This window comes from Mustela nivalis (assembly GCF_964662115.1).
Source record: "Mustela nivalis genome assembly, chromosome: 12".
Lineage (NCBI taxonomy): Eukaryota > Metazoa > Chordata > Mammalia > Carnivora > Mustelidae > Mustela > Mustela nivalis.
In genome coordinates this window covers 98,948,964-98,976,338 of record NC_139031.1, presented here as the reverse complement: position 1 = coordinate 98,976,338, position 27,375 = coordinate 98,948,964, and the positions used below count along the sequence as shown (strand labels likewise).

General features: G+C 39.6%; 1 protein-coding gene and 1 long non-coding RNA gene across 2 annotated transcripts in view; one reads left to right on the top strand and one right to left on the bottom strand.

Annotated features, from left to right (window-relative positions):
* The first annotated feature begins 935 nt into the window (after positions 1–935).
* The window catches only part of STK17A (serine/threonine kinase 17a), a 40,489-nt gene continuing 14,049 nt past the window's right edge, over positions 936–27,375 (top strand). Inside the window, exons 1-3 of the mRNA XM_082691736.1 lie at positions 936–1,341; positions 11,377–11,589; positions 23,896–24,040. Coding sequence (XP_082547862.1) covers positions 1,136–1,341; positions 11,377–11,589; positions 23,896–24,040 — 564 coding nt within the window. The 5' untranslated portion in view covers positions 936–1,135. The remainder of the gene's footprint in view (positions 1,342–11,376; positions 11,590–23,895; positions 24,041–27,375) is intronic.
* Positions 24,295–27,366, bottom strand: LOC309844650. The gene is made up of 2 exons (XR_014300802.1): positions 27,260–27,366; positions 24,295–27,044 (listed from the first exon to the last, which is right to left on the bottom strand). It is a non-coding gene; the product is annotated as an uncharacterized lncRNA (long non-coding RNA).

Here is a 27,375-nt window from a genome sequence, read left to right as displayed (position 1 = left end):
ATTTCATAATGTATAAAAACATACTTAACTATCCTGTACACCTGAAACTAATACAATATTGTGTGTCTATTTTAATTCAATTAAAAACAGACCAGATGAGGGAGGGAGAAGGTATGTGGGAAATCTCTGTACCTTTCAGGTAGTTTTGCTGTGAACATAAAATTTCTCTAAAATAAAAAATAAAGTCCATTTTAAATTTTTTTATTTTTTAAATTATTTTTTTCTTATATACTTATTTGACAGACAGAGATCACAAGTAGGCAGAGAGACAGGCAGAGAGACAGGAGAAAGCAGGCTCCCCGCCAAGCAGAGAGCCCAATGCGGGACTCGATTCCAGGACCCTGAGATCATGACCTGAGCCCAAGGCAGAGGCTTTAACCCACTGAGCCACCCAGACTTCCCTAAAGTCCATTTAAAAAACAAAACAAAACAAAAAAACAAACAAACAAAAACCCCGAATATTTAGAAAAAAAATACCAGACGAGAGCACCATGTTAAATACAGAGAAGACATCAGACGTAGAATACTAGAGTAAGGGGTTAATAATATTTACTCAACTTCTGCTTCCAGATTTCCTCCCAATGTGTGAAGGAACGAGGTGCCCTGGTCAACTCCCCGTGCTGTACAGCAGCCCGGCTCAGTCTCATAACAACCCGCCCCCCCACCACGCCCCACGCCCAAGGTAAAGCGCCAGCTGGCAACACTTCTGCCTTTCACTGACGGAGGGACCAAGTTTTGGAGCACTCAGATGTTCAACAGGTGTGTAACTGGCTGGGGCCGGGCGCCCTGGCTTCGGAAGGGTAGTGCTGCTCTTCTCCTCCAGGCCAGAGCGGCCCCCCAGGCTGCACTCTCTCCCTCTCGGCTGCAGAGGGAGCGCGTGAGATACCCTGCACTCCCGACTCCGAGCGGGCAGGCGAGGGGCGGGGCGAGGGGCAGGGCGAGGGGCGGGGCGGGACGTGGGCCGGACGCCGGGAGTCCGCCCGCCGCAGTTAAAGCGCGCCGACCGGGGGGGGGGGTGTGGAGAGCGGCTTCCTGGAGGCTCTTGGGTCCGCGTGAGGTGGCAGCAGGTGGGACCGTTACCCGCGGGCAGCCAGGAGCGAGCGGGGCGGCCGGAAAGGAAGCGTGCCGGTCCACCATGATCCCCCTGGAGAAGCCCGGCAGCCGCGGCTCCCCCTCGGCCGCCGCCTCCGGGTCGGGCCGGGCGGGCGGGAGTCTGGGTGCGCCGCGCCGGCCGCCGCCCCCACCTCAGGCCCGCGGGCTGCTGACGGAGATCCGCACCGCCGTGCGCACCGAGCCCTTCCAGGACGGCTACAGCCTGAGCCCAGGCCGGGAGCTGGGCAGGTGAGGCGGGCGGGGCCCGGCGGCCGATCAGTGCCAGAAGCCGGCGGGCGGGCGCCGTGGGGGTGGCGGGCCCGGGGCCGATAGCGCGCGCCGTGACTTGGCACAAACTTGGGTGCGGGCGGCGGGCAGCGGGCGGGGCGGTCGAGTCGCAGCAGCCGGCCCTCCGCGCGCCACGGCTTGTCCCCGCAGCCGGCGAGGCGCTCCCCGGCGCGCGGCTCTCACCCGGGAGCGGGTGTGACCGAGTCCCCCGACGGCGGGGACCGGGGCCGTCAGCCCCGTCTCTGCGCAGGCCCTTCCGGCGTCTGAGGCGTTTTCCAGGCGAGGCGGCGAGGGGGGCGTGGGAGCTGCGTGCACTCCCCGGAGCCGCAGCTGCGGCGTCGGCGCTGGCTTCGCGCTTCAGCGCGCGCGCGTGTGCTCGGTCCCCTCCGTGGCCGTGCGAAGGCGAAGCGCGGCGGGACGGCTTCCGCTGCCCCCGCGCCGGCCGGCCGTCCCAGCCTCGCGCCGACTTCGTTTTCGGTTTCTTGGCTTCGTGCGACTTTAGTTGTGAAGTATTTGGGTCTCAGTGGCCCAGGTCCCATCGGTTTTACTCCCAGGCTCTTGGCCCTCGCTTCGCGCTCTCCCCTCTGCTCCAGCCGGCCCTTGTCCTCTCCTCCCGCCGCCGCTCTTCTTTCGGCTCTTGGTGAAAACTGTGAAAGGCGAAGGCTTGCTTGGAGACCTTACACTGTGCGTGTTGATGAGGGGTGAGGGCCAGGGGTCGGGGGACGGACTCCCCTTTTCCTTACGAACAGTTTGGAGAAGTCCGAGGCGTCGGTGTTGGAGTCAGACCTGAGCGCGTTCAGCCTGGCCGGCCCGCTCCGTGTGCCTTCGACTGGGTCACTTCGACTCCTGCTTTCTCACCCATAAAATCAGTATCATGACCGTGCCCGCCTCCCTCGCGGGGGTGCTGTGCGGGTGACAGGCCTGTAAAGCACATGCTGCAGGTCCTGGCACAGAGACTCAGTAAACGTCCGCCGTTGCTGCAGACGTCTGTCTGGCTTGCCAGACAGCGCCACGGTAGGATGGGGCAAGGGCCTGACGGTGGTGACTGCCTTCATCTGGGGTCTTGGGAAAGGAAGGTCTTGTAACATTGCTCACAAGCAGTATTTTAAAAGCTCAATTTTGCATATATTAAGCTGGCTTTTATAAATAGGGGTTGGGGGTTTTTTGGTTTATTTTTTTGGAGGGGAATCTACCTTAAACATGTCATCCTTATTTCAAATGCTCACAAAAGGAAGAATACCTTTCAGAGCAAGATACACTTCGCTATGGTGCGCACTATTTTTTTTTTTAAGATTTTATTTATTTATTTGACAGAGATCACAAGTAGGCAGAGAAGCAGCGGGGGGTGGGGGGGGAGGGGGGAAGCAGGCTCCCCGCTGAGCAGAGAGCCCGATGTGGGGGGCTGGATCCCAGGACCCTGAGACCATGACCTAAGCCGAAGGCAGAGCCACCCAGGCTCCCCATGGTGCGAACTAATTAACTGGATCTGTACTGACTCAGCTAGGTATTCTAACTCATCCAAATTCTAGACATTGTGAAGTAGCCCTGGTCTCCTGAGAAGGGAAAACTAAGACTTTCTATTATTTGGTTGTCTGGCTTCCTTCCACAGAAGGAAAACTGGCATTACAAAGCTGAAATATCTTTAGGTGGCAAGCACTGTCTTGTAGAGTTTATAATAAATGACTTAATCTGAAAAAATTGATTTGCACCCTACCAGGTGTTGATACTAAGTCCTCCAGGAATGTTCTTTTCAGTTCTTATTTTTGTCTGTATTGTAAAATTCACTTGCCTACAGGTATTTATCTTTTGCAAATATATTACATATATTTGTATGCTCACAGAAGTTTGTTTACAAAAGTTACAACTCCTGAAGCAGCAGAACAGTGCAATTAGATAGCTACTTAATATATGAACCTAAAATAGAAAAACCAAATTAATGTATTTGTTTCTTTTTGATTCCTTTAATTTTTTTTTTCTTTTTTCTTTTTGTCACGGAGAGGTTTAATGCAGTGATAAAGACCATGGTCTTTGGAGTCAGACAGGCTGTGGTTGAATCTTAGCTCTTTACTTACCACTTATATGAACTCGAACAACTTAACCATTTATTGCCTCATAGTTGTAGAGAGAATTAAATAGAACACATCTATAGCATTAAGGCTGTGCCTTTCTTAAGGGGAACACCCAATAAATGTAATTCATTGTGTAACAACAAGTGTTCTTTTACATGTAACCAGAAAGCAAAATGCACAGTTTTATGCTTCTGTCTGTGGTGAAAGTAGTGAAATCTCATTGCAAAACAGACAGGAACTGTTTAGAACTCTCAGGAAGCAAAAGTTCTGTTTTCTGTTATTAGCAGTCTCTGTTTAAGATTTATAAATTTTGCATGTGTATTATGGTTCTGACATAATTATTCATAATCTTTTCTGTAATAAGAAAGGTGTCTTTTTTTCCAGCTATGAACTGTGGTTGCATTTCTGGTATAACTAATTGATCTCATTCTGATACAGAATTCACAAAATTATCTGTTATATTTTAATGATGTAGTAGGAAAAAGCGAAGATCTATTTGCTACATTCTATGGCCTTTCATTTAGTCAAAAATATTGAAGAGATGAGAAGAGATAAATGTTCAAAGAAACTGAGTTCTTTAAGAAGTTACCATTTTTTATCTTACACAAAATTAAAGCTTTCAGTGAAATGGTTGAAGAGAATTTTTGAAGTGGTCAATTTTGGTTCTGTAGTAATGAGAGGATGTGATTTTGATTATTTTTAAGAAATGTCAGGTCATATTCTTTGATGTTTCCAACAGAGTCCATAGCAACCTAAATGTGGGTAAATATAGGATGTAAAATTTTGTTTCTTGAAGCTTGACTTCTTATTTGTAAAGCTTGTTACCTTTCTTTCAGCCAGGATATGTGCCAGTGTAAACCACATAAATGATTATAGGTACAGGAGACATGACCTTGAGTTCTGAGAATTTTTTCATAATATTGATTCCCCTTGAGCTTGAAAAAATAAGTTTCTAGAAATTTAAAATAGTACAAATTTCACATTGAATGATTTGTCTTACATGTGTTTTCATTATTTAGTCCTCAACTTTAACACTTTTTATGCATTGATAAATTTTATCTTAAGAAAAAAAGGATTTTAAAGCCAAAAGAATATCTTTTACTAAATTATTACATACTGATAGTTGAACTTCCCTATGAGAAAAAATATGAATTCTCTGCTGAATGAGTATTTCATAAATACTTTATGGTTATACAGGTGCTTTCAGTTATATTATCTTACTTAATACTCACATGCACGTTTGGGAAGTCATTTTCTTTCTTTCTTTTTTTTTTTTTTTAAGATTTTACTTATGTATTGAGAGAAAGAGAGAGAGCTCAAGCAGGGGGAACTGCAGAGGGAGAGGGAGAAGCAGGCTCGCTGTTGATCAGGGAGCTGGATATGAGGCTCTATCCCAGGAACCTGGAATCCTGACCTGAGCCTAAGGCAGGCAGATGCTTAACTGACTGAGCCACCCAGGCACCCCCGGAAAGTCCCATTTTCAATGAGAAAACCAAGGCAGAGATTGATGGAGTCTTATGAAAGACTGCTGAGCTGGCACTCTTTGAAATCCCTTCTGTTATATAAGTCAGATATTTCTCAAAGAATAATCTGCAGCCTGTCTTGTAGCTGAAGCAGTTTCTCATAGTTTTTATGAGAGGACATGAGTTCCATGTTGGGACGAACTCTGTTTAAGCTTCTGTGTCATATATAGTTTCCTCTTCAGTTGGTCTTTGTGGTAGATAGGGATGTTGTGTATCTTTCTCTTCAGAGCAGTTGAGAGTAACTAGAATAAGAAAGGATTATTATCAGAAAATAAGAGAATGTTCAAGCTGAAGGAGGGCGGGTATATTTCAGGAACTGTGTGTTCTTTACCTGGATTCATGGCTGTAGATAATGGCTTCAGGCTTTTGTACCTTATAACTACTTGAGTATGTGTCATAAATTATAATTCATAATTTCTTTAGAAATTAAAACTCTGGGGCATGTGACTGGCTCAGTCAGTTGAGCTGTTGATTCTTGATTTCTGCCCAGGTCATGATCCTCAGGGTCCTGAGATCCACCCCTACATAGGGCCGCACGCTCACTGGAGAGTCTGCTTGAGGATTCTCTCTTCCTCTGCCCACCTTCCCTGCCCCCCCACCCCCATCTCTCTCTCTCTCTGTCTCGCAAATAAATAAATAAATCTTTGAAAAAAAGAAATTAAGACCCTTGGTAAGTAATATTGTCCATGTAGAAGTTGCCTTATTTTAGGATGGATATTATTTAAGATTCCTTGGCCACTAGTGATTAGTTTGAAGAGTATTTACCAATAGTTGTGTGTAATTTGGTATTTTTGGAAGGATTAAAAAAATTGGCTATGTTTGTGGTTCAGCAGCAGGGTTACTTAGCAAGTTCTAAGGTAGATACTTCATTGAGTCAGCTGTTCTAATTTTTGAAAAGTTGGGACTTACAATGTTAAAATCTTAACTTAAAATGTCCATAAACTTGGTGTGCCTGGGTCGCTCAGTTGGTTAAGTGTCTGCCTTCAGTCCAGGTCATGATCCCAGGGTTCTGGGATGGAGACTAGATCAGGCTCTCCACTTAGCAGGGAATCTTCATTACCCTCTCCCTCAGCCCCTCCTCCCACACAGGCTCTCAAAATAAATAAAATCTTTTAAAAATAAAATATAGTCACTTCTTAGACTTTTTGGCTAAGATCAAGTGTAAAAAAATACATTAACTTAAGGATTGAAGAATTTCAGCCTCTTCATAAAGCTATATGTAACAAAATTTTATAAAATCAGATTATTGAACCAAGTGCATTAGAAAGCTAAGTAGCTATTGTCATTAATTCACCTATTCAGGTAAAGAAGAAGGAACTACACTTAATGAGGGAAATTTTACATCAAGTAGAGAGTTCAAGTTAGCCACCTTCAAAATTTCTCTGTTCTAGGATTCTTCTTTACAAATTACTATCATTATAGATCTGAAGTTTGTGCCCCAAACACTAAAAATAGTTACTGATTACTGATCATTTGTTGAATGCTATACACTGTAGAGATGTAATTTTGTGTAGTCTTTACTATCTTGCAAGGTTAAGTGCTATCAATCTAATCTTACAGATGAGGAATTCAGGCTCAGAAATAGTTGAGTAAATTGCCCAAGATTATGTAGTTACAAGCCAGAATGGAAAATAGTTTGTCTTTTAAAGCCCTGGCTGTTCTTGTCACTCATGCTGATAGCTGATCTGAAGGACTCACTGACTTTTACACTTAGGATCCATAGATATTTTGGGTTCTGCTGGTTTCCTTTCAGAGGTAAGGAGACAGGTAGAATCTGTCCTAGATCTTTCTGGAGTGGAACTTCTTACATTTAATAGCACCCCAGTGCTATTAAGTAAATGTTCTATATTAAGCACATAAGGCACTTTGCTAGCATCTGGCAATTATTCTCAAATGTAACAAATCAGTCACTATTCCCTTTATCAACAAGAAGACCTGTCACCTGGGAAAATTTTATGGGGAAAATAACTTTTGAGCTCAGCCTTAATGAATGGATGGAATTCCAGTAGTAGTGATGGAAGATACTCCTCCGACCATTGGTAATAAAATAAATAAGCACAGTGGCAGAAAAATTCAGTGAAAGAGGGAATAACAAGCAGTCTGATGTGGTTAAAATATTAAACTTCATAAGATTAAGTTGCCAGAGAACTTTTATTTAATAAAAACAGGAATAGCTGTGTATATTCAGGGTGCTCAAATACCCTATTTGAGCACCTGCCATCTGCAGGGCACTATGGAGATACAAAGATGAATGATAAGTGAGGTCTAACTAGGGACGTCCTAGCCTAGCTTGGGAAACAGGCATGGTGCAACAAATGGTACTATGTCAGACCAATTTAAATAACATGTGCAAACCAATCCAAACCTGTTACCATTCTTATAATCAGTCTGTCAATTGATGGTACCACGTTTATCCAGTGCTCAGGTAAAAATCTTCCAGATTTTTGTGGAACAAAAAAATGCTTCCACTTTTCCCTTTTCCCCTCAGCTCTGCCTGCAGTTCCATCTGCCAAGGAATGCTTATGAACTTTGACCCTCTTTTAAATGCTTCGTCTTTTCCTAGCCTCTACGCTGCTGTTTTACTGGAGACCTACTGCCTTAAATTATTTTATTGGTTTCCCTAGTCTCTAGTTAACATTTTGCAATAAACTGTTAATAACACTATCAGAATTATCTTTAAAAAATTTATTTTAAAAATTCTAACAAGTACCCATTTTTACCTTGAGAGAGTCCAAACTCCTTAGCACTTCTTAAAGATGTGCACCACACCTTCCTAAGTTAGGCCTCAGCAATGCCAAGATGACAAAACCAAGGAGGCTTAGACTGGTGGATCTAACTCGATGTCCTTCCTCTAATTATTTGTTGATGTATCTTTACTTTCCCACCTCTCTGCAATGTATTATCATTCAGTGGTTCTGAAATATATTGATTTTTTTATATTCCCCCCACCAAAAACTATTTAATACAAACCTGAGTTGTCAGTTTGGTGTGTAATAGTGAACCACAGATTTTTGTGAAATGCATGGCGAACTCAGTAAATTGTGAGAACTGTGTAGTCCAGGAAGAATTTTGGCTAAATCAATAAAGAAAGCAGATGTGAAACAAACATCTTTATGCCCTTTGAACCTCATCAGCTTCAAGTCTGTAGATTAACTGTGGCCACTAGTTTCCGGAGAGCACTTTATCTTTCTGCCCAAGTAACCTGAAATTCAGGATTTAGATACAATCATGGTTTTTACCATGAAGCTGTGGTAAAACGTGCATATTTTAATCCTTGAGGGGTGTAACATTTAAACACTGTGATGATATAATTCTTAATGTGTTCACTAGGACTCAGCATCTTGAATGCTGAATCTCCCATTTCTGGGTACTGTGTTGCTCTACAGAAAGAACAGTCTCAGAAGTCTTTTTATCTCCTTTGTACTCTTCCTTGAGTAGTTTCAAGGGTTCCCCTCCCATTGCACCAGTCATCTAGAGGTGAAGGCCGTACAGGTTTCCTCAAAACCCTCATGATCTGCTGTTCTTGCTGTCAGTTTTAGTATCAGAATGATGGACGAGTTTCTTCAGTGTGGGATAATGCAGGGCTTGGCTGACAATTGCCAGCCGCCTATTTTTGTAAGGCTCCTGAGCTATATAGAATGACTTTTACATTTTTAAATAGTTGAAAAAAATCAGTAATATTTGATAACATGGGAATTATATGAAATTCACATTTCAAAGTCCATAAAGTGTTTTTGTTTTGTTCTGTTTTGTTTTAACCCAGAGCCACCCATTCATTTACCTTTTGTCTGTGATTTCATTTTACAATAGCGGACTTGCATAGTGGCAACAGAGACCAGCAAGACCGAAAATATTTGCTATCTGCCCCTTTACAGAAAAATGTGCTGACTTCCAATATAGTGCATGACACAGTGGAAAGAAAAGAATAAACCTAAAACTGTGAAGAGTGCTTCCAAAAAAACAAAGGCGGTGTCCAGACTAGGCACTGGTGGGGGTGGAGAGCCATGGGAACTGTGCTGGCGACCCTAAGAAGTGGTTGTGTGGCTCCAGATGTCGAATTGAATATGGGTCCCTTTCCTGTATTTGCCTCTGGTTCTGGAATTTAGCAATAACTTTTCTGTAAAAGGGCTCCCAGAGTTTGTAGGTTTGCATGTGTCTGAATCCCTTTCTCTTTTGAGTCATCTGTCTTCCCATCTATTCAGAAATACACATTCAGGCTAGATATGAAGTCGTATTTTACTTAATGCAGAGTACTGTATTGCCTGGAATGTTAAGTGTGTGAACAGTGATCATTTGTGTATTTGATGGAAGAGTATGTAAAGCAGTTCAGCAGAGTCATTTCTAAATTACCAGGAACATACTTCCTGTCAATTATATATGTTGGCCTGTTTTTTTTTAAATGAAACTTTATCTCTTTTTCTCTTTTGAAACTTCTGACATAGTAATAATTTGATTCTTCTTATTTTTTTCTTAAAGATTTTATTTATTAGAGAGAGAGCACAAGTGAGGGGCAGAGGGAGAGGGAGAAGCAGACCCCCCACTGAGCAGGGAGCCCAATGTGGGGCTTGATCCCAGAACCCTGAGACCATGACCTGAGCTGAAGGCAGATGCTTAACCAACTGAGCCACCCAGACGCCCCTGATTCTTTTAATATCTATGATTTTTTTTTTCTCAAAAGAACTCATAAGTCATCAGGAATCTTTTAAAACTTGATAGAGATGTTAGTCTAATGATTTTGCGGAGTAAAATAAAAGGCATTAGTCTGTGATGAATAGGTTTATGATTTAATCCCTCTAAGCATCTATAAACGTCTTTCACATTTTTGTGAACAGAAAGAACTTTGATTTGAACAAGGGTGCTGTTAGGTAGATTGTTACTTATGTGAGCAACTAAGTTCACAGTTATACGTAAGCATATATCCTTTAACATTTTTATTAGTGGTGGTTACAAAAGTATAAAGTGCATGAAAAATATATTTGTGGTTAACAGCAGCTAGGAAGGAAAAATTAGTACTCAAAATTACATCACTAGTCTAGAATTCTGGGTCCAAATCTAGAATAATGAGAAAGTCTTCAGAACCTTTATGGGGATAAGGAATGATTGAAAATTGGAAAAAGAAGGGACGTGTGAGAGCTCAGGTTGTGATCCCAGGGTCCTGGGATGGAGCTCTCTGCTCAGTGGGGAGCCAGCTTCTCCTGCTCCCTCTGCTCCTGCCCCACCCCACTTGTACTCTTTCTCTCTCCATCTCTCTCAAATAAATAAAATCTTAAAAAAAAAATGGGAAAAGGGAGTGGCAGTTAACAGATCCCAGCTTCCATCAATACCCAATAGATTTGCATTTGGAAGAGAAAGGTCTTTCTGTACTGCTCAGCAAAAAGCCCAGACTCAACAGCCCTTCACTTTAGGCTTGTGATGAAAATCTTTTTAAAATAATATGCACCCAAGAGTGGAAGAAACAACCTCACAGTTTGAAAGAAGACACTGATACTGGCAGTACATTAAAAAAAGGAAAAAAAAAAAAAAAAACACAACAACCCAGAAACAAAAACTGATTCCTAAGCTGCCTTCCAACTTAAAGATTGGGTATTTTGGGTGATGACTATCACAAATTAATGATTTGTTTGACTAATAGCTTTTTATTTAGCACTCACTTTGTGACAAATCCCTTGTTGAGAAATTGCTATGTATTATATGGTTGAATTCTTACACAACCCTGTCAAGTGGATTCTGGTGTGTCCTCTTTTACAGATAAGGAAGATGAGATTTAAAAGGTATAATGAATTGCCCAAGTGGGCTGCAGAGCTGTTTCTGGGATTCAAACCCACATCTAATTCCAGAACTCATAGCCTTAATTTGCTTAGTTTGTTACACTCACTCCCCTGTGACTTCCTTATTAGTTTAATAACAGATGATAGTGTAGTGTATCAAAATGATGCTTGTTGTATCTCTCTTTATAGGAAAACGAGACAGTTCCAACTGATGCTGTAGTTGAAATATATAAATGAGATCCATAACTTTTGTAGTTTTGAAAGGCAATATAGTATTAGTCAATTCAGTTCTTTCAGAAATTCTGATAACCAGTTTCTCTTAACAAGCCTAATACCTTTTTTCAAGATTCAAATCATTCTTATGTATAAATGTAAAAAAATAAATTGTATAACTGCAAAAAATATTTACTTTAATATACGGTTATTCTCTATTCAGAAGTAATTTTGCAGGTTTACCAGTTACATTTTATTTGATTAGAGCTGTACCTATTAAATTCCTAAGTGGTAGTCCTGCATTTGTGATTGAATATGGTCTGAATTTGATTATCCACTGATGAATATTTGAAAATTTTATGAAAATTTACCATCTCTAGAAAGTTGTCAAGTTTAACAGGGAATGTTTTTGTTTAATTCTAGGGGGAAATTTGCAGTGGTGAGGAAATGCATAAAGAAAGATTCTGGAAAAGAATTTGCAGCAAAGTTCATGAGAAAAAGAAGAAAAGGTCAAGATTGTCGGATGGAAATAATTCATGAGATTGCTGTTCTTGAACTAGCACAGGACAATCCTTGGGTCATTAATTTACATGAAGTCTATGAAACACCATCAGAAATGATCTTAGTTCTCGAATAGTAAGTATTATTTTCCTTAGAGTTTGTTAGACAGTCCATACTTCATAGGATGCTAGTCATCTGTGATATGTATTGTAGCCTAGCCCTGGAAATCTGAAGATTTTCCAGAACTTTTTCATGTCTTTCTCTTGTTAATTTGGAAAAATACCAAATTAATAAGAATGCATGTATATTTGATTTTTTATTTTCATTCTTTAATGAAATTCTTCTGATAGTAAAGTTCTCTTGTGTTCTTATTAAAGGCACTCTTCAGAAACTAAGTGATACCAAGGTAATATTAAAATAAGAGACATTTCACAGTCTCTTACATGTTCATATAGTCTGAGTTAATATTCTCCTTCCTTTCAGAAACAATTGTTTGATTCATACCATGTTTTCATTTGAGTAAGTAGGGCCTGTATAGGAAACAGCTTCAGAAAATGGACAGTTTTTTCTTCTTAAATCCATTTTCCCTCTCTGCTTCTCCTACTAAAGGAAATGATTGATAGATTTGAATACATATAAAAGTCGTAACTACATCAAGAAATACAAAATGAAAAGATAAGCTCAGGGAGAATAGTTTTATCTGTTCATCCAAAATGCTTAAAATTTATTTACTCTGTAACTAGATAGTACAAATTACACAAAAACGTGAACCTCCCAGTTTAAAAACAATGGACAAAGGATATGTTAAAATTTCAACCAAGTAAAATTGAAAATCTGATCAGCTTTATTAAGCGATTCTAGCAAGTGGAGGGCAGCTCCAAGGAGTTGTACAAAGTGGACAGGTTTTCTAGGAAGGAGCGTGTGGCAAGAAGTTATTAGCAAAAGAGGGGGAAAAAGGATTGTTTCAGGCAACATCACCTTCCCTTAAGGGGAGGGCAGGGAGTCTTATTAGGTGGATTACCTCATCTTCTTTTGGGGGGATGGATAGGGCCCATGTGAGATTCCTTGCTGATGCTGGTCAGAAATTTTCTGATTGACTGGTTAAGACTTATACTTCTAGGGGCACCTGGGTGGCTCAGTGGGTTAAGCCTCTGCCTTCAGGTCAGGTCATGATCTCAAGGTCCTGGGATTGGGCCTTGCATCAGGCTCTCTGCTCGGTGGGGAGGCTGCTTTCCTCTCTCTCTCTCTCTCTCTCTGCCTTATTCTCTGCCTACTTGTGATTTCTGTCAAATAAATAAATAAAAAATCTTAAAAAAAAAAAAAGACTTATACTTTTAGGGGAGGTTGAAACTGTAATTAGGTTAGATATGAAGCCCTAGTTTGGTGATTTGTTGATTTGGTGACACCAGGTTGGGCCTATGCTTTTCTTTTTAACAGATATGAAGGGAAATTCCACATAGATGTACATATATATAAATGGCCTATATGTATATGAAAAATATTGATTCTTAGAAATTATATAATGTAAATTTAAAAATATTTCCCCTTACAAGAGTGGCAGAGATCATAAAGAAAAAGTTGATGTTCGTGGGTTGAAACATCTGATTTATGCTACAGGTGGGAATATTAATTGGTGCAACTTTTCTGGAGGACAGACTGGAGTTGTGTATCAAAAACTGAAAACAACAATGATGATGAACAGTCTTTAATCCAGCAATTTCACTTACATATTTTTCCACAAGGAAATAAGGGGGCAGTTGAGCAAAGATGTGTTAGAAAATATTCAGTGAAGGTTTTTTTAATGTAACAAAAAAAGAAATAACCTAATTGTTTAATAGAAAGGGCTCAGTTGGTTAAATAAGTGATAATGTCACAAAGTGAATTACTGTGCAATCATTTAAAAAGCTAAGGTGGATATAAATGTTTCAACATAGATTTTTTTAAAAATATTGTTAAAAAAACATTACAAATGTGTAGTATTCTTAAAAAATTTGGAAGTTTGTAGAAAGCAAATTCTAGATGGCTAAAATAGTGGCTTCCTCTTGATAATGTAATTCAAGAGCATTGTGTTTATAAATTTTAATTCAGTAATTTCACTTATAGGAATCCCTTCTAGAGAAATTATAAAATGTGTTTCACATAGGGTATTTTTAATAAAAATATTTAAAATGACGGGATGGTTAACAAATGTATTTATATATGGATCATATCTGAATAAAGTTTTCTAACTTAAAAAAAAGTTGGTCTAGGAATCTCATTTATAAATCCCCTGCCTACCTAGATTTTGGTTTCCAGTTTGTTTTGGAGAGGATCAAGGCATGACTGGAATTTGATCTAGAAAAGACTGTGAAATGCTACTCTCCCACCAGATCTCATTCCTCTCCTGTTCCCACCAAACCTGCTCTTCCGCCTTTAATCCTGGGCTCTTCCCAGGTCTCCCGGTCTTTCTGCTGGCTCCAAACTCACTTCCTTTTTGTGATTCCCTTTTCTTCCGTGGCTAGTTCTGCTAGTCTCTCACCAGCACCTCACGTTATTTCCTTCTTTCTCCCAGTCTCAGATGAGCTTTCGCTGTCCTTGGGTAGTTCTTTACCTAATCTCTCATTCTTTTAATGTGCACCCCCCCCCCCCGCCCCCGCCAGGATCTCAGGATCTATTCAAAACCTTTAACACACTCACTACATCACCTGCTTCCCATCTTTTCTGAGACACCTGGCCCTTTGTCCCCTCTCTGGAGAGAATAAAGGCTGGCAGGCACTCATCCGCAGCATCCCTCACCCCTTCGCTTCTATCTGAAGTTTCCACTGCTTAACTCTGAGGCTAAGACCTTAATTTGTGATTTTTAACTCTCTTCTTTTTTAGGGCCGTAGTTTTGTTTTAAGGTGAGTTCACTGACTTCTCTCAGCTTTTCAGCCCCTCTTCCAAGGCGGTGCTCTGTCCTTGTCTTCCAGTGTGGCTGTCTCTCTTATCCTAAAATTCCTTTTCCTCAGTTTTGACTGTCTTTAAACCATGGTCCTGGCTTGCTTTGTCCTTTCCTGCCGTACTCTCTAAAGGAGCAGGCTGCGTTTACAGCTTTCCTCACCTCGTCCGTGTCGCTCTACGCCAATCCTTGCATGTGTCGCGGGCCAGTGCACCATGACTCTCCGCTGCCGCACCTGCTCTTCCCAAACCGTTTGCCAAAATCTGTCTCCTCTTTTCAGCGCTCACTCCACTTCTTACTCTCTGTAAACCCTTTGTTGTATTATACCTTCTTTCTTGAAATGTCTTCTTTCTTGGCTTTCAGGGTCTCTCTCTTTTTTCTTCTTTTTTCTTTTAAATCTGTCACAGCCTTTCACCCTGCTTCTGCCGTGTGAATACAAGTGCTCCCCAGAGTTCGTTAGCGGTGTTCTTGTCGTGCATTTATATTCTGTGCATTTACTCTGACTGATAACAACCTGTGTGGCTTCAGCTATTATTTATAGTGATTATTTCCAAATCTTTGTCTCCAGCCCTGGGCCTTCTAAGTTCCGACTGTGTCTCTCTGTATCCAGCCACACATCGTTATCAATTCAGGATATGAATATGTGGGCTCCCCTGCATTGCCCTGATAATGCCTGTTTTTCTTCTGTTCCCCATTTCCATTGTCTCTCCTCCTTTCCCTTATCTCCTTTAAAAGCTTGTAAATAATAAATTACCAAGTTTTTCACTTAAACTTCATCCTTGCGTTCCTTTTTCTTGGTACCTGCTGTTTCTCCTCTCTGTTGGGTCTCTGATGGACTCTGAGTAGCTTCTTGGCTGATCACTCTGGCTTCAATTCCAGGATGTTCCACAGATTTCTGGTAGGTTACTAAGACATAGATGTGGTAATATCATTCCCTTGCTTAGAGATCTTCGGTGGCTTCTGTTGATTTAGTGATCATGGTTTCAGGACCACACATCAATATGATCTGTCTAAAAATATTTGTATTCTACTTTTTGTATGAAGAGAAAGTCTTAGAAATATGCTTTTGGATATTGAGGTATCAAAATTCTCAGCCACATCAGTAGATTGTTTTGAGGGAAACGGGCAGGTTTATGATCCCCACGTCACTAATACATTTCGCATACACTTAAGTACCTGCCATATGCACCAGGTGCTAATAGTATAAAAGTGGTATAAAAGTAAAAAAGTATGAAAGTAAGAACAGCACAGCCTCTGCCCTCTCCATGCTACAGGCTTAGTGAAGGAAATATAAATGATTACAGTGATGTTGGTGTTTAACCAGAAATGCTTGCTAGTTGCTGTGGGAACAAAGTGTCCTGGTCGTGTAAGAAGTGACTGTGTGTGCCAGGCACTATGCTAAGTCTTTCAGCCAGCTTTATAGAAAGTATTCACGTGCTGTATATACATTCTCTGTTCTATTTTTTTTTTTAATTTTCAGGTTTATTGAGATATAATTACATAAAACATTTTGTAAGTCTGAGGTGTAGAATGTGTTGATTCGATACCCTTATGTATTGTGTGATGATTACCATTACAGCATTAGTTAACACCTGCATCAAGGTATATAATTACCTTTTGGGGGGGAGGGGGAATGGGTAAGAACATTTAAGATTTACTTTCTCAGCAACTTTTGAGTATATAATATTAGTAACTATCACCACCATGCTATACATTAAATTTCCAGAACTTACTTGTCTTGTAACTGCAAGACCAGTAAGTGCCCTTTGACCAATATCTCCTTTTCCTCCACCTCCCCACCCACTGGTAACCACCAGTCTAGTCTCTGTTTCTAGGAGCTTTGCTTTTTTAGATTCCATATATATGTGGAATATATTAAAATGGTTGAATAATATTCCATTTTATGTATGTCACATCTTCTTTGTCCATTCTTCCATTCATCGATACTTCAGTTAACAGGGGAGTGTTAATCTTTTTGAGATTCTGTTTTCATTTCTTTTGTATATATACCCAGAAGTGGGATTGCTAGGTCATATGGAAGTTCTTTTGATGAACTCCATACTGTCTTTTCTTTCCTTTCCTTTTCTTTTTTCTTTTTTTAAGATTTTATTTATTTGACAGAGCGAGAGAGCACAAGCAGGGGGGAGCAATAGAAGGAGAGGGAGAAGCAGGGTCCCTGCTGAGCAGGAGCCAGATGCAGGGCTTGATCCCAGGATTCTGGGATCATGACCGGAGCCAAAGGCAGGCTCTTAAGCATCTGAGCCACCCTGGTGCCCCCCCATACTGTTTTCATAGTGGCTGCACCAATTTACATTCCCATTAGCAGTGCCCATGGATTCCCTTTTCTCTGCATCTTTGCCAACACTTGTCTCTGTGATGATAGCCATTCTAACAGGTATGAGATTATGCCCAGTGTTGGTTTTGATTTGCCATTCCCTGGATGATTAGTGATATTGAGAACATTTTCATGCATCTGTTGAACATTTATATGTCTTCTTTGGAAAAATGGTCTGTTTAGTTTCTCAACCCATTTTTAAAATCACATTGGTTGTATAAGTTCTTTATATACTTTGGATATTAAGCCCTTATCAGATACATGATTTGCAAATATTTTCTTCCATTCCATACATTGCTTTCCATTTTGTTGATGGTTTCCTTTGCTGAGCAGAAGCTTTTTAATTTGATGTAATCCCACTTGTTTATCTTTGCTTTTGTTGTCAAACCAAGAAAATTGCCAAGACTGATGTCAAGCAGCTTACAGCTTATGTTTTTTCATAGGAGTTTTATATTCATGTCTTATATTCAAATCTTTATTTTGAGTTGACTTTTGTGCATGATATGAGGTAAGCATCCTGTTTCATTCTTTTACGTGTAGCTATCCAGTTTAAAAAAAAAAACATTCATTGAAGAGACTGTCCTTTCTCTATTGTATATTCATGGATATTGTATATCCTTTTTCATTAGTTAATTGACCATCTATGCATAGTTTTATTTCTGGGCTTTCTATTTCTGTTCCATTAATCTATCTTTTTATGCCTATACCATACTGTTTTTATTGCTGTAGCTTTAATACACACACACCCACAGTTTTTTCACAAGAAACTTTTTGTATTAGAGGTAAAATTGGTTTATAACATTATGTAAACTTCAGGCGTACAAAATTTGACTTGACGTGTGTGTACTACAAAGTGATCAATACTGAAAGTCTAGTTACTATCCATCTTCATATAATTGGCCCTCTTCACTCACTTTTGCCCACCTCTCTCCCCACTTAGCCTCTGGTTACTACCAGTATGTTCTCTATATCTATGAATTTTGTTTTTTCATTTTTTTAAAGATTCCACATATGAGTGAAATTATATGGTGTTTATCATTTCACTTAGCATATCAGGGTCTATCTGTGTTGTCACAAAGGCAAGATTTCATTCTTTTTAATGGTTGAGTAGTAACTTATTTTGAAATTGGAAATATATTTTGAAATCCAGATTTGTTGTTTCTCAAGATTGCCTTTGTTATTCAGGGTCTTTTGTGGTTCTATGCAAATTTTAGGATTTTTTTTTTTCTGTGTCTCTGAAAAATGCCATTGGAATTTTGATATGAATTGTGTTGAATTTGTAGATTACTTGGATAGTATGAACTATTCAACAGGATTAATTCTTCCAACCCATGATCATGGTATATCTTTCCACTTACTTATGTCCTCTTTGATTTCGTTCATCAGTATCTTACAGTTTTCATTGTGTAGATCTTTCACTTTCTTGGTTAAATTTATTCCTAAGTATTTTATTCTTTCTGATGCCATTGAAAATGGGGTTGTTTTCTTAATTTCTCTTTCTGAAAGTTCATTGTTAGTGTATAAAAACACAATGATTTTGGTATATTGATTTTGTATCCTGCAACTTGATTTATTTGTAAATTTTAGAACAAGATTTTATATGAGAAAAAATTTCAGAGGACTAATCAACCTAAAGTCACACTAAATAACAGCCAAGATTCAGTCTGGGAGTGTGTGATTCCAGAGCTTTTACCCATGAGTTGTGCTGCTTTATGCATCTAGGAGGGAGATATTTAAGGTTGTATACTAACTCATTGCCTTACCTAGAATGTTTCAGATTGTTTTGACCTTCTCTCCTATTTTTCTGTCTGACTTACACCTCCTCTCCTGCTAGTCCCTTTTCCAGCCACAGTGTGCATTTTAGACACACTGTCTTTTCTCAGCACTTAAAGATGTCATTGAGTTGTCATTTGCCTTTTGTTTATGACAAGAAGTCTGCATTGATTCTCCGTTCCTTTATAAATGTCTCTTTTAAAGACATTAATTCAGAAATTTGAGCATGATGAGCCTTGGTTTTCTTTATGCTTATTCTGCTTTGGGTTTACTTTGAGCTTCTTGGTTAGATCTTTGGGATTATAGTTTTTATCAGTTTGGGAGTTTTTCAGCCATTATTGAAAAAAATATTTGTGCCCCCCCCCCCCCCAACTCTCTTCTCTTGTTCCTTCAATTACCATCTGTTAAACTGCTTGATATTGTCACTCAGGTCCCTGGGATCCTATTGTTTTTGTTTTTGTTTTTTTTTCCCCCTTTCTAAAGATTGAATTGCTAGGTCTTAAAATTCCGTTGCTATATCTTAAAATTCACTGATTCTTTGCAGTGCTATAAAGCCCATCCAGAGCAGTTTTCATTTTAGATACTTTATCTCTAGAAGTTCCATTTGGTCCTTTTTCGTACCCATCATCTCTCTTGTTATGGTCATATTTTACTCTAAATCCTTGAGTATATTTATAATGCCTTATCTGCCAATTCCATAATCTCTGTTATTTCTGGGTCTGTTTTTATTGTTTTCCTGTAAGTTGTGGATTGTAATTTCTAAGATTTTATTTATTTATTTGACAGACAGAGATCACAAGTAGGCAGATAGGCAGAGAGAGAGAGAGAGAGAAGCAGGTTCCCCGCTGAGCAGAGAGCCTGATGCAGGGCTTGATCCCAGGACCCCAGTATCATGACCTGAACCAAAGGCAGAGGGTTTAACCCACCGAGCCACCCAGGTTCCCTGAATGGATTGTAATTTGTGGCACTTTCAGATGTCTTAATTTTTGGAATGATGCCATACATTAAGATTGTCACAGTGTTGAGTGGATTTTATGATCTTTCATTAAAAATGATGACGTTTGTTTTGACAGGCAGTTAAATCACTTGTAAATCAGCTTTCTTGGGGGCAGTTCAGAAGCTACTTAATCTTACTACTAAGGTATGGCCCTTCTGGGATGGGGGCCTGCTAACTGCCAAGTGGTTCACATGATTTGTCTACTTCAACTGGACAGGATTGAAATATCTTATACTGTTCTCTGTGAATGCTAGGAATTATTCAGCTTCTAACTTCCCAGCATTCTTTGCTTGACCTTACAGAGTTTCACCTTATGCTTGCCCTTATTAGTATTTTATCTAAGACTTCAAGATACAGCTAAGCACATGTCTGGAAATCTTTCTCTATAGGTCACTCCTCTTGAAATCCAACTTCATTAGCTTCATCAAACTCCTGGTCTGTGTCTTCATTTTAGCAAGGCTGCCATATTCTGCTTAAGCTTCTCTACCACCCTGTATCACAGTCCATAAATTATTTCCAAATAGGAAGACAGACAGTAGGGCTACTTATTGGTGTCCCTTTTCTTTGGGATCATGGTCCAAACTGCTTACATTCTCATGTCTGAAAACAGTTGGCTCATATACTTTGCTCATTTTCTAGTTGTTTATAGATAAAGGGTAAGTTCTCTGCCATTTGGCTCAAAGGGGAAGTAGGTACTTAACCTTTAGTGAGTCATGTCCTGTATTTTTTACACCATCATGCCCTTATACTTTGTACACTCTGCCTGGGATGTGCTCTTAACCATTTCAGCTAGTGGATTCCTTTTCCTTCTACAAGTCTTAGAATAAATATCCTTTTTTAATAAGCTTTATTTTCTCCTTTCCAATGAATTGCTCAGTTGCTGAATTATCAAATCACTTGATATATAATTTCACATGCACATATATTTATACATATGTATTTTTAAAAATGTTTCATTTTTTTCTCTCCCACTAGTACCTGAAGTTATAAGCCATACTTATTTCTTTATTTTAAAGATTTTATTTATTTATGTATCAGCGTAAGCATGCACAAGCAGGGGGAGTAGCAGGCAGAAGGAGAAGCAGGCGCCCTGCTCAGCCCCATGTGGGGCTCGATCGCAGGACCCTGAGATCATGACCTGAGACTTAACCAACTGAGCCATCTAGGCGTCCCCATACTTATTTGTAATTTATCTTTATATCCATAGCACATTGCACAGCACCTAACATATTTGATTGGTATTTGTTAATTTTGAAGAGTGAGGGAGGAAAGATCTGAACTGAGCCTTGAAGCAGGTACAAATGGATATGCTAGTTTCGATAGAAAAAGGAATGTTTGGTGTCAGAGTCTAGCCTAGGTGCAGGCAGCCAGGCAAACAGTTGCTTTTAGCCTGCAAACATCGTGTACATACATGGATCTGCAAAATGTTGATCAAAAGATACTTAACTTTCTAAGGGCCACTAGAATGTTGAAATGAAAAGTTCTTTATCTGTTTTATAAAAATAGTTTCTGTGTAAAATTTTTTGGGCAAAGTTCCTGAATTAATGTTTTTGTAAAAACTTTTTTGATAAAAAATTATATGTAATTCATCATAAAGTTAATTTCTCAGTTTCTGGGTAATTTTAAAGTAGTGGAAAATAAGCACTACTAAAGTAAATATACCATAACATAGTTGTGGAAGTGTTGCTGTGGTTAAAAGATAGAGCACAACAAAACTTGTAGTGTTTCTCTGGCTTCTAAGTGAAGGCAGATACTTCCTGTGAAGTGGCTGGTAAATAGTCTTCTATGTCCTGGTAACCCTACATAACAGATGCTTTTAAGGGTTGCAGATTGTTCTTTAGTATAATTTTGTTCAGTTCCATTCACTAATACAACTGCATTTCAGCAGATATAAACCGGGATGATTGCACATTGTATCAGAAGGGTGTCCGAGTCTTGCTGTCAGTGAAGGCTAACCTTTATGGCTTTGATAGTCTGCATTTGAAATACATCTCTGAAAATTTTCAGAAAACTGCAGTTTTGTACTTCGTATGCTGTGCTTATGTAAACTCCTTAAATTGTTGGGAAAACAAAGGAAACCCTTGGGTTTTAGCAAGGATTGGTACCCCTTATAGTGGAATGAAGTAATAAGAAATTGCTCTTAAATCTTTTCACTTATGTAAATTGACCTTTATTGAATTTTATTGTGAATGGTAGTAATGAGCTGAGAGACTCCGGGAGACTCCATTGTGTTTGGGAAACTTTTTCAACCAAAATACTGTTCTCTGTTTTAATTGAGGAACATGGACAGTTCTGAGTTGTAACTGGCAAATGGTGGTGTACGCGTGCAGAGGGCCATATGTTCCGTCATGGTATAACTCTGGCTGCTTGGGACCGAGTAGCTCATACTGACTCTTGCTTTAGGTCATCAAGTCCATCTTCACAGAGTACGGTAGAGCAAGGCTGCAGTTAATGTACTCTGTAATGATGTTGTGACTGTTCTTTTCTTATGACTCGTATATTACTTTAACCATGCCTATATATGGGCATTTTACAATTAAATACATAAAAATTACTTTGATGCTTTCATATTTTTAATACTATAATCAAAATAAAATATCAGTTGTATAGGTTTGGCCAAAATGAAAACCTTATCAGCCAATGAATTATTTGCTTTCACTTTCATCACCTGCAACTCTTCCGCTAAACTTAAGTATGTTTTTATCTAATTCTGGTCTTTCCTTATATGGGCAGAATTTGGAAATAGGTTGCTGTAACAGAAAAGGAAAGAAAAAAAGGAACTAAGTTACCATACTGAAAGGCAATTAATAAGTAGTTCTGGTCTGACAGCAGCATGGCTGTTTGGAGTTTTATATTTCATGATAATTTATAGCAACTTTATGAAAACAACCTCGTCTTTTTCTTTTTTCCACACATAAAGGACATTTTGAGATAAGACATGAACTGCCATTTTTGGTATGAGCAAAATGTTTAAGTATGAACTTTCAGCTAAGAGCAATAAAATTTTTAAATGTTGATTATTTTTTTCCCTCTTAATGGCAAAATTATTTGGAGGAAAACAAACTGAGATGCTTTGCCTAGAGGTTGGAAGAAAATTTAAATCAGTATTAAACTTCTGGTGAGGAGAGGCTCTTCCTATTAAAATTTAAAATGCATGTTCCCTTCACTCCAGCTGTTTTGTTCTAGGTATCTACACTTGAGAGCTCTTGGCACATGAGGAAACATGGGAGAAACTCTAATGTGCCTTCTCATCACAACATTGTTTGTAATTGTGAATAATTAGGAAGAAAGTAAATGTCCTTCAAAGGGGTATGGTTTATTCACAGGGATATAAGAGTTCAAAATTATGAGGTAGGTAGATAAATATAAAACCATCAAGGAAAGATTCTTAAGACATGTTTAAGTAAGAAAAAATTGTAGAACAGCATCAGTAGAATGTGTCTTATTTACCATTTATGTTTTTTGAAAAAATCGACACAACTAATATTTTGTGTACATTTAATAAGTATATATTTTCATGTATGTATGTATGTGTGTGTGTGTGTGTATATATATAAATTTTTTTTTAATCTGGAAAGAAATAGTACACCAAAAGGAGATGTGGCCCTTTGGAGGATTGGAGAAGGGACCTTTAATTAATTGGAGGTTGTTTGCTTTATTTTCATTATCTGTATTTTTTATAAAAATATTTCTATGTATTCTGTAATCAAAAATCTTGAGAAATTTTCACTTGAGGGGTACCTGGGTGGCTCAGTGGGTTAGGAGTCTGCTTTCAGCTTAGGTCATGATCCCAGGGTCTTGGGATGGAGCCCCACATCTGGCTCTCTGCTCAGTGGAGATTCTGCTTCTCTCTCTCCTTCCTGCTCATGCATGCTCTCTCTCTCAAATAAGTAAAATCTTAAAAAGAGAGAAATTTTCACTTGAAAATGTGTTAGTATATTTCACTATTAATGTTTAATTCTTGAAGTTCTTAAACTGATGTTTTTCTTTAGCTTTGGAAATGTTAATCTTAGATCATACTAGAAGCTTCATATTTTTACTTGAAAAAGAAAAATGGATTTAGGCAAGTAGACAGAAGTTCACAGACACTCAACTTATACTTTAATTGGTTTTATTTATTTATTTATTTATTTATTTTAAGATTTTATTTACTTATTTGACAGAGATCACAAGTAGGCAGAGAGAGGGGGAAGCAGGTTCTCTGCGGAGCAAAGAACCCGATGCAGGGCTCGATCCCAGGACCCTGGGATCATGACATGAGCCGAAGGCAGCGGCTTTAACCCACGAGCCACCCAGGCGCCCCTCAACTTATACTTTAAATGAAGATACTTAATGCATAAAATGTTAAGAACAAAAAAAGGCTCATTTTTAATGAGCCCTTTTGCTTTATAACTGAAGTGTGTTTCTGTCTTTCTCCAGTGCTGCTGGGGGTGAAATCTTTGACCAGTGTGTTGCAGACAGAGAAGAAGCCTTTAAAGAAAAAGATGTTCAAAGACTCATGAGGCAGATATTAGAAGGTGTCCGCTTTTTACACGCTCATGATGTAGTTCATCTCGATTTGAAGGTAAGATCTAAATTACTTTACAAGTTTGAGATGGTTAAAGAATGATGACACTCCAGGTGTAAAGTGTTTAACATGATTTAGTCAAACATTTATCAAGTGTGTATGCTTTATAAGGAAATAAGGAAATAAAGGTCGAGTCTCTTCTTATCCTCTAGCCAGTTTTATCAAGGAAGTAATGTATAGGTGTGTACATAGAAAGGTAAATAAATTGCTCCAGAAAAGGGAGCAATTTTAGAGGATATTGGTAGGATAGGTAAACTCTTCCTGATAAAAGATAGGGTTTGAGCTAGACCTTAAAAAAAAAAAAAAAAAAAAGGATTTAAATAGATAGAGAAAATATAGGAAAAAATATGGGAAAATTCAGAAAATAGAAGATAAAATTTTGTCACGAGTTAGGAAAACTTGTGGCAAACATAAATGAATAGCATCACTGGAATTGAGAGATGAAATAGGAGATATTGACAATTGAGAAAAGACCAGATTCCAGGGGGTTTCATTATGGAGAGGGAGATGACTTTTTAGCAGGAATATCTGAAAGATAGTGTTGTAGAAAATTAGGCAGGCAGCAGTCAATAAAATAGAGAACTAAAGAGATTCAAGGCAGGTAGATTTAGAATTGAAAATTATCGAAGAAGGAAGAGGAGGGAAGAAAGAATACACAAGGGGCAGCATATCAAGTAATCAGAATGCCAGCTGAAAGTAGGGGACGCAAAAAGGGAAATTTTATTGGCTAAAAAGACCAGGCATAATTTTAACTTAAGGTATGACACTATTTATTAATTCAAATATTACGAGTAGTTGGTTTTTCTTCAATCCCCAGCTCTGCCTTCTCAAAATGGCAAAAAGATGGTAAGCTAGCTGCTGCCATTTAAGCCTTAGAATTGTCCAGAGGTGTAGCAGGAAAGAGCCAGGTTCTACTAATTAGCTCTTTCTGAAGTGCTGAGATGCACTCTCACCAAACCAACTTAGATTGATCTGGAACTAATAAGCATGTGGGGGGTGGGGGGATGGTGCAGGGTTTTGACTGGCCACGCCAGCATTACCAGTGTTATCTGCTCTAACCCTGGAGGGGTAAAGTCCTCCTCCCATCCAAAGTTTCATTGGGACCAAGAGTGGGGAAGAGCTGGATTCTCAGATCAGTTCTTTTTCTAAAAGAACAGAGGGTGGGTGGATGCTCAGGAGACCGTGAGTGTCCACTACAAGTATCCTTAGCGCATCCCTTCAGGCATCCAGGGTAGAAGAGTCTAAGATCCCCATTGATGGTTGCTTCCATATCCAGTCCCGGTGTGACTGTGGGAAAGGAAACATTCCTCAAGGAACACACCAGTGACTCCAATTCTTTATTAGCCAGAGGAGACAGGGTTAAGAAGGAAGGTAACCTGAGGAGACTGAACCCCTGAACCCCAAAAAGGCTTTCCTCTTCTGGACTTCTGCAGCCTCGTTTTACTCCTCATCTGCCGATCTCGCTTGACTTCTGCTGTAGTTCGCCTTCTAGCGAAAGGAGCTGCTTATGGCAGTGGTTCTCCAACCACAACAGGGATCAGGACCGTCAGGAAAGGCTTGTCAAAGCAAATTGCTAGGCCCCAGTTGCAGAGTTCCCATGGGGTACTGATACCAGTATAGGCGCCATTTTGGGAACTGCTGCTGTGGGGCGTGGTAGATGTCCTCCGGTTTAAATACCAGTGTTTTATCTTCAGTGCGTGAAGGAACACTCAGGGAGGAGTACAGGAGGGTACGGTGTGTGCTCTGGAGGTTGACTTCTTAAGTAAACTTGATAAAACTCTGTCTGAAATAAGGTGGAAGGGCAATAGATATTCCTTCAAATGCTAGTTTCCTACAGAAAATACAGAGGAAAGAAAACAATTTGGAAACTTTCTTGTTCTTTTCTGAAAAATACCAATTTACATTCATTCTGTAAACAGATACTTTTCTCAGGGATGTTAATTTTTTACTACAGCAGCTAAAATGCATGGTTATGACACTGTAGATTATGGTAGGTAAAGTGGCATTTTTTGGAAGGCAGGTGTATCCACATGGAGTTCCAGGATGGTAAAGCTGAAATGGCCTGGGTAAAACCCTCCTAGCACGGCTGAGGGAACTAGGGCTTTGTTTTTTCCCTTTAGAGTGTCATATGCTTGGAAATTTGCTGGAAGTAATACACACTACTGCCTCCCTCGGGAACACTTAGCCAGAAAAGATGGTCTCTGCAGCCCAGACTTCAGTAGACTCGGACTTCAGGAAGCCTCAGTTAGTGTCAGGCATGCAGAAGAATTCCCACAAGTAATGTTTGCACTAAGCTTATTTTTTTCCTTTTTTCATGTTTGGTTTTACACACTTAACTTTGGAAAGTCCTATGTTTATTTTTTATGATGTTTTGCTGGTTTTATGATGTGAAAAGAACTTCCAGGAATGAACCCTAATTTAAATAACATTGCACCTATAGGAAATACGCTTTCGATTTATGACAGCTCAACCTTTAAATATTATTCAGGAACTAATTAAGTAGCAGGTCAGACAGGTTGCCAACACTGTGTGTCATGGGTCTTTGATGTTACTTGAAAGCAAAGCAGCCGAAGGTGAAAATTAAGTTCTTGAATACCAGGTTTAACTGTGTATTTACTCAAGGAAATTATATCCCTTTCTCCCTAATACGCTCAGTATAAATCATATTCCTTTCTCCCAGTACACTTGGTGTAGAATTCTTTCTGGATTTAATAGAGGCTTTGCTTATGGGCCTTTGATGTTGGGAACTGGACTCTTCATGTTTCGTAGGCCCAGAGGAACTAGAAGACTGGGTGGCCTGGGGGGTTCTCAGCCATCCCTCTGTCTCACAGTGTCACAGGTGCAGTCAGATATGTCCCTATGTGAACTGCTGAAGGGGGAGGGTCGGAGACAGAGTTGGTGCCGCAGCCGTGCTGATGGGAATGATTTCTACCAAAAGGTCCTCTCCAGTTGACTTTCTGTGACCTCTGTGAGTCTGGACAGAGAGTCTGCTGTCCCATACCTTTTTTTTTTTTTTTTTTTTTTTTAAGATTTTTATTTATTTATTTGACAGAGAGATCACAAGTAGACAGAGAGGCAGGCAGAGAGAGAGAGAAGCAGGCTCCCTGCTGAGCAGAGAGCCCGATGTGGGGCTCGATCCCAGGACCCTGAGATCATGACCTGAGCCGAAGGCAGTGGCTTAACCCACTGAGCCACCCGGGCGCCCCTGTCCCATACCTTTTAAGAACCATCTGTGCCATGACAATTTATGCTTATAATGTTGACTCTGAGTCTAAGGGCTGGAAAGCTACAAAGCTAATATGTTTTCTGAACTTTTAATTCTGTTCAAATTG